The 8463-nt window shown below is 35.1% G+C and overlaps 1 protein-coding gene across 3 annotated transcripts in view; it reads right to left on the minus strand.

Annotated features, from left to right (window-relative positions):
* Nucleotides 1-539: 539 nt before the first annotated feature.
* The window catches only part of LOC103260036 (zinc finger protein 420), a 46425-nt gene continuing 38501 nt past the window's right edge, over nucleotides 540-8463 (minus strand). For all 3 annotated transcript variants that reach the window (XM_021712139.1, XM_021712140.1, XM_021712141.1), the window contains one exon: nucleotides 540-3271. In XM_021712139.1, coding sequence (XP_021567814.1) covers nucleotides 1356-3271 — 1916 coding nt within the window. In that variant the 3' untranslated portion in view covers nucleotides 540-1355. The remainder of the gene's footprint in view (nucleotides 3272-8463) is intronic.

The raw sequence follows: 8463 nt of genomic DNA on the forward strand, positions 1-8463 counted from the left end.
TCCATTTTCTAGCCTGAACTGGGTAGATCCTCATTCTCAATGGCTCTACATCAATGTCAGAATTGAGATTTCTTTTTTCCATTGCACCCTACTTCTAGGTACAAAACTTATCATTAAGAATTTTTATTGTCATAACAGAACTACAATAGCACCAACAAATGTTTATTTCAATTTTTAATAAAGAAATGTGGAAGGCAGACTAGACCCAGTATGGTTGTTTCACAGAATCATCAGGGAGCAGACTACTGCATTTCTGCTCCAGCATCTATAACATTCAGATGCCATTCTGAAAATCCCCATAAGAGAACTGGAGCTCCAGCTTAGATGTCCACACTGGAGGAGAGCAAAAAGACAGATAGAAAATGGATATCTTAAATGTCCTACTCATACAAATACTACTTCTATCTTGTTAACCTGTAAGGAAAGATGACAAAAAAGGTTTTTCAGCCCAGAATGTTGTTACTAAAAAAAGAAAACAGGTATTGAGTAAGAAACAAAGCATTCTCTGACACACACTCTCATAACTTTTCATTGAAAAATAGTTTATAATGTCAGTTTTTATTTTTAGCTTACTTAAAAAGCAGAACATTTAAGTTTTAAAAAAATTCTTAGATTTATTAGACTTTGGGTCTTAGACTTTGTTACAAATCAGTTTACATCTCTCCCAAATTCTCTAACAGCCGTGCTCAATAATCCACTGATTAAATCAAGTTTCTTTACAGTACACATTTTCTCTAAGCATAAGGGATGAGATTTAAATGGTACCTTTCTCACATTCATAATGGCATACAGTGGCCCCCAACCAAATCATCTGGGATAAGTGCTGATGAAAGATTTCTCAATATCCATTATACTCAAAAGTGTTCTCCTTTCATGCAACTTCTCTAAAATAACAGTGGAAATGGTAGCTAATATTTGTGATATGCTATGTTCAAGGCACTGTGCTAAGAACTTTTACATGTAATAATTTACATAATACTGCTAAGAGTTTTATAATAAAGGTATTATTCTTAGGTCTATCTTACAAATGATTAAACCAAAGAAGAAGTTAATTATCATGATACATATAATAAAGGAAATCAACTAGTAGAGCCAAGATAATGTTGTAAGGCTACAGGCCTTCCTACATTTCCTATATTAATAGAATTACTCTCTAATTTGCTAAAGTTTATCATGTTTCCAGTAATGATAGGTTTTTCTACAGGGATGACAATGATTTCTTTCTCCCACATAAATTCTCTGATGCTGTGCTTTATGAGGCAAATGGGCTTCCATCATCACATCTGTGAATTATTCTTTGCTGATAATGAACAAGAGAAAGCACTCAAAAATTAGATAATTCACATATAAACTTGTTAGCCATGACTAAAGCCAATCCCACATTCCTTATATTCAAATGATTTATCATTGATATGAATTCTCTGATGTTGAGTTAGTTGTGAACCACGAGTAAAGGCCTTCCCACATTCCTTACATTGATATGGTTTCTCACCAGTATGAATTCTCTGATGTCGAGAAAGATGTGAGCTCTGAGTAAAGGCCTTTCTACATTCTTTGCATTCATAGGGCTTCTCACCAGTATGGATTCTCTGATGTAGTGTAAGTTGAGAGCCATGACTAAAGGCCTTCCCACATTCTTTGCATTCATAGGGTTTTTCTCCAGTGTGAATTCGCTGATGTTGAGTCAATTGTGAACCACGAATAAAGGCCTTCCCACATTCCTTACACTGATAAGGTTTCTCACCTGTGTGAATTCTCTGATGCTGTATAAGTAGCAAGCCACGTGCAAAGGCCTTCCCACATTCATTGCATACATAGGGTTTCTCACCAGTATGAAGTCTCTGATGTTGAGAAAGATGTGAACTCTGAGTAAAGGCCATTCTACATTCTTTACATTCATAAGGTTTCTCACCAGTATGGATTCTCTGATGTTGAGTAAGTTGTGAGCCACGAATAAAAGATTTCCCACATTCCTTACATTCATAGGGTTTCTCACCAGTGTGAATTCTCTCATGTTGAGTAAGTTCTGAACCACGACTAAAGGTTTTTCCACATTCTTTACATTCGTAAGGTTTCTCACCAGTATGAATCCTCTGATGTCGAGTAAGGAGTGAGCCACGATTAAATGCCTTTCCACATTCCTTACATTGATAGGGTTTCTCACCAGTATGTATTCTCTGATGTTGAGTAAGTTGTGAGCCATGACTAAAGGTCTTTCCGCATTCCTTACATTCATAGGGCTTTTCATTGGTATGAATTCTCTGGTGTTGAGTAAGTTGTGAGCCCCGAATAAAAGCCTTCCCACATTCTTCACATTTATAAGGTTTTTCACCAGTATGAATCCTCTGATGTTGCATAAGTAATGAACCCCGAATAAAGGCCTTTCCACATTCCTTACATTCATATGGTTTTTCGCCATTATGAATTTTCTGATGTTGAGAAAGTTGTGAGCCACAAATAAAAGCTTTCCCACATTCCTTACATTCATATGGTTTCTCACCAGTATGAATTCTCTTATGCAGAATTAGTTGTGACAGCTGAGTAAAGACCTTTGTACATTCTTTACATTCATACAGTTTCTCACCAGTATGAAGTCTCTGGTGCAAAGTAAGTTGTGAATTCTGAGTAAAGGCCTTCCCACATTCTTTACATTCATAAGGTTTCTCACCAGTATGAACTTTTTGATGTCGGGTGAGTTGTGAACTACGAATAAAGGCTTTCCCACATTCTTCACATTTATATGGTTTTTCACCAGTATGAATTCTATGATGCAAAATAAGTTGTGAGCTTTGAGTAAAGGCCTTTCCACATTCCTTGCATGCATAGGGTTTCTCACCCGTATGAAGCCTCTGATGAAGACTGAGTTGTGAATCACGACTAAAGGCCTTTCCACATTGCTTACATTCATAGGGTTTTTCACCAGTATGAATGCTTTGATGTTGAGTTAGATGTGAGGCTCGTCTAAAGGCTTTCCCACATTCCTTACATTTATAGGGTTTCTCAGTAGAATAACATCTTGGATGTTGGGATAAGTAAGGATGCTGGTTGAAAATGGACATTTTGTAATATGTGATCATCCCTTGCCTGAAGTATTCCTTTTGATTTTCTTTTTGCTTCTCCAACTTGCTTTTGACTTCCAAATAATTTCTGGAATTGGACTTTTCAAGGTCACAGTTTTCAAGCCTCTCACTCATTTCCCATTGGGATAATTCTGTTGCATAAGTTTTATTTTTTGGAGATAAGTCCTTACTTGCACACCTTGAAGGCAAGTCTAAAAGATAAAGGAACATCATAAATTGAGGAGAAATAGAACTTCTACAGCAAAAATAATTAGAAACAAACCCATAAGAAATAACAGTCATACATGAGTGTGTTTAAAGTTTGTGCACCATGACTCATAATAATACTTACCTTTCACATCACAGTCTACTATATAGTTTCATAAAATAATATGTTCCCTGTCTCCTATTCTAAAATATTCTACTCTTTTCTATTTCTCTTGCTCTCTCTTGCTCACACACACATAGCCAAAACACATTAAACTGATTTTATGGTGTAGTAGTATTTCTGCCTAGGTTCAAAACAATATTAGCTTAGAATAATTTCATATATTAACACTTTTAAAAAGCACCTGAGAGATCAAAGAATAATAAAAAATCATCTGAGAAGACAAAGAAAGAGAGTAAGAGACTTTTAATGTCATTGGTTCTTATGTTCTGGTGGGGATCAAAGTCACCTAGGGAGCTTGATAAAATTATAGATGTTCAGATATGACAACAGGCTAATTGCTGGTGAATCAGAAACAGATCATAGGAATCTCTGCTTTTAATACTTTCCATCAACTGGTTCTGACTTCAGATTCAGACCATGATTTTCTGTCTCTGCTTAAAACTTTTTAATAGCTTTCAAATTAAACTCAGAATAAAATCCAAACTCTTCTATGACTTTGGCTTTTTCTCCTCCTCCATGGTCTTGTCCCTGTTTATATATCTGGTTTCCCCCATGGCTCTTCTCAGGTTTGCTTATTATTTGTCAACCAGCCTAGTTTTCTTTAAACTCTGAAAAGGTCATAAGGTCTTTTTCACCTTAAAAGGCCTGTTCCATCTCTTTGGACTGCTCTGTATGAAACTATATAAGCTGGCTCTTTCTCCTTCTTCAGGAGTCAATCTAATGATCAGTTCCTAAATCTTAAACATTTATTTATGGTAATTTAAGACAAAACTTCCTGGTGGTAGCAATTATATAAATTCAGCAAATTATTAAAGGCATCTGACTGAAGGCATCTGAGAGTAATTATAGAAATACAGAGTTGATGGGCTGAAAGTTAAAAAAATATAAAAAGTCAGAGATGAGCCCAACATTTGGGTCCACATTTCCCCTAAGGAAGTCACATAATTTTAGAAAAGGCAATTAATAAGGGGAGAGACTAAGTGATGTTTTGGACTGCTTTACAGGGCAGGACCACAATAATTAGAGAACAGAACCTGTCATAAATTCTCCATACGTTGGGTTGGGAACCCTGAGGGCTACTACAATGAGGAATAAGGGAGAAACAATATACCAGTCCAAAGCCTTTAAAAAACATAGACATGATTAAAATAAAATTTAAAAAATCCAGAATGGCAGTAATGAAGTGAGAACTGGAAAGTAGAGAGGTAAACATGTTTTGATGTTACAGCTACCCTTGGGACATTTGCTGGCTTCAGTTGCATAAAGTTATATTACAGTAAACTACTGAAAGTTTATTGTAATGATAGCATTTTTTTTCTTTTTTTTTTAGAAAACAGGATTTATTGAGAGGACAGAAAAACTCCCACAGTGGGAGGGGAACTGAAGGGGTTGCCCAATGACAGTATTTTCAATGAGGCAGATCAGATTCTGATTCAATGGGCAGCCAATCAATGAGACACACCTGCACAGTTAGAAATGAAGGATGAAGATACAATTCATGTGCTCTAACAGCAGACAAGAGGTGTCTATTAAAAAGGGAAGCTGCTTCTTTACTCAAAAACTCTGTTCTTAAAGGCCAAAAATTACATTATCAATATCTAATGTCTGAATAATCTTTGAATCACCTCAAGTCCAAAATTTTGCTCTAAGGGGATTCAAGACCGTTTGCCCTAGCAAGCTTAAATCTTTATTGGAGATATACAATGTCATCCAAGGCTTCAAATTACATTTGTAATTTTTCTTTATAATGTCTAGCACTCGGTAAAAATCAGGTGAAAAAAGGCCTAAACACAACTGAAAAACTGGAGGAAAAAACAGACAAAAGAAACACACCTATAAGGATTAAAGTCATGTATCTACCAGCACACTTCTATCACTCCTAAATACCCTTGTGCCATCCCTTTGTAATCAACTCTTCCTACTACCCTAAGATAGATGCCTGAAAATCAGTGGTTTCCCCATCACTTCCTTACAGATGGAAAAAACTGCACATTCATACTAAGTCTATAATCATATATACCTCTCCAGTTGCCTCTTCTCTTGTAGACTGCTTCCCAGATACCAGTCATGGTTATCTTCTTTAGTTCTCCCTATCCTTTTCACACAAGATGTTGAGTTACTTTTGTTTACTTATCCTTGTCTCATGTCTTCTCTTATTTACTCATCAATTCAAGGCCAACTCTATATGCACAACCCAGAATAATATCGTTTTCTTTTCCCAAGCATTACTATAGGTCTAAAACATAACAAAAGGTTTCTATGATCTTAAGGAACGCTGGGAATATTGAAAAGGATAAAAAGCAATTATCTCACAGAAGAGGAGTCTACAGTGATAAAGTTCCAGAAATTCTATAAAAAATAGTATTTTAGTTGGAAATACAGATCAATAAATAGAACACAAAAAGTCTCAAACTCACTGCGGAGAATACAAAATGTACCATCACAGTAAGAAAAAGATTGATGGTTTCTTACAAAGTTAAACATGCATTTAGCATATGATCACTATTAGTAGATATTTACTCTTAACATTTACACAAACATCTGCATACCAAAATTATAGCAGCTTTATTCATAATTGCTCCAAACTAGAACAATCAGATGTCTCTCAAAAGGTGAATGAATCAGCGAACTTTGGTACCCAGACAGTGGAACACTACTCAGCAATAATAGAAACAATAAGTCAGGACTTTAAAGGCTATATATTTTTATTCTTTTTATATGACATTCTGGATAAAGCACAATTATAGGAATGAAACATTAGGTGAATGGTTTCCATAGATTGGAAAGGAAAAGCATGAAGGAATTTGGGCGTGGTTAATAGAAATGCTGTAAATTATTACTGTGATGGTGGATATACTTGATATATGAATGGTGCTTCAGATTTCATAAAGAATAGCAATAAAACTTGGGTAAAATATGATAAACATCTTTTTAAAAAATATAGACATACTAAAAGAAAGCAAAGAGAATTCAGAAGAACAATAATGAAGTGAGAACCAGAAAGTAGAGAGGTGAATATGCTTTGAAGTTACAGTTACCCTTGGGATATTTGCTAGCTTCAGGGCCTAAGGTTGTAACTCAGAAAACTATTGAAAGTCTATTGTGAATGACAGTATTTGTCAATGAGGCAGATCAGATTCTGATTTGATGGGCAACCAATCAATGAAACAAACACTTCTGCATAGTTGGAAATGAAGGATGAAGATGATGTGTTCCAGCAGCAAACAGGAGGTGTCTACCAAAAAGGGAACATGCTTCTTTACTCTAGAACTCTGTTCTTACAGACAAATATTACATTCTTAATTAGAAAATTACAATTTGGTTCCACCACATCCTGATTACCACAGTGTAGTTTTCTCTATTCTTTCATTTTCCTCTTCCCCATTCCTTTATTGTACATAAAGTAACTGATATATGTGCACAAGCATATTGCATTTTTAAAAAACTAAATAGTCAATGGTATGTTTTGATTGATTTCAAGTGGAGATGGCATGTGGACAAATACTCATTCTGTGAAAACACCCCCTTTTCTTTATTAATGGCATGCTCATTCAGTTCTTACCTTTATATTATAGTAAGTTACTTTGCTCTTGCTATTTTAACAACAACAAAAAAATAAAAATCCTTGCATATCTTGCTCAATTGGAGAATTTAAATGCTTTTCACTTATCAATGTAAAACCAAGGACAATTGTATAACTTTTTTGTACATAGCTGTTACATGTAGGACAATCTGTTTTTAAGTAGGGACAAATTACTTTAAAAAAGGAATCCTAGATAGTATTCCCTTCAAGTCAAGTGTCTTGTTTAAATAATCTTCTTGTTTAAAACGAAATATGGAGGTTACTTGCAATCATCACAGGAACAGTTTTGGTAAAATAATGGGAGCAAGTTCTCATTGAACCAGATTCAAGAGACTAGGAGAAGAGCTAGAAATAGAGAGCATAGAAAATTATTCTGTGTTTTGTTGTAAAAAGTAGCAAACAAACGGAGCTGTATCAAGAGAAAAATATGTGTCAAGAGATCTCTGCTTTTGTTTTGTTTATCCTTTTAAGATGAAAGAAATTACAGCATGCTTGTGCACTGATAAAATTTATAACAGATATGGACGTATCTAGACAAGCTGATGTCAGAGTAGACAAAGAGAGCAATTGCTCCAATAGTGTCCTTAAAAAGACAAGAAGGAATGAAATTTAGTACACAAGTAAGGGTACTGGCATGAAGGCACAGAAAGCTTACATGTCACAACAAGATACAAGGTAAAATGAGGACAGATGAAGGTAGGCAGAAAGATAAGGAAGCAGGAGCCTGTAGAAATTCTCTTCTGCTAGCTTCAAATTCTTCAGTGAAATCAGATCAGGGCCATCATCTAAGAGCCAGGCAACAAGAATTATAATAGTCATGACCATTATGTAACTAACAACTTAGCTCATAAATAAACAAAAACCAGGAGATATACAAAGAAACTAATAAATCCACAGTCATAGTGGAGGACAGAATATGAACAAACAAATAAAGCAAGGAAAACAAGAACATAATAATATAGGCAGACAGATAAAACTGACATCAAATATTTTCAATTATATTAGCATAAAACTAAAAATTATAAAAACATACCCCAAACAATACATAAACCTAGAATTAAGTAATGAAGATACTATGTAATGATTGCTATAGAAGAAAATAAAAATAAAATTTAAAAATTAGTTAGAACTAAACAGGAAAAGCAACTTTGTGTGAAATTTCATTATATTCAGCTAAAGTTGTATCCAGAGGAAATTTAGTCATAAATGCATTTATTAGAAAACCAAATAATAATTAAAAACAAGAGAATTAAGATTTCAACTCAGCCAGGCTCGGTGGCTCAGCCTGTAATCCTGCGCCTTTGGGAGGCTGAGGTGAGTGGATTGCCTGAGCCCGCGGGTTTGAGACCCGCCTGGGCAACTTGGTGAGACCTCACCTCTACAATAAATCAAAAATCAGCCAGGTGTGGTAGCGCATGCCTGTAATTCTG

This window comes from Carlito syrichta, unplaced genomic scaffold, assembly GCF_000164805.1.
Source record: "Carlito syrichta isolate Samal-C Ts95f unplaced genomic scaffold, Tarsius_syrichta-2.0.1 Scaffold303104, whole genome shotgun sequence".
NCBI lineage: Eukaryota > Metazoa > Chordata > Mammalia > Primates > Tarsiidae > Carlito > Carlito syrichta.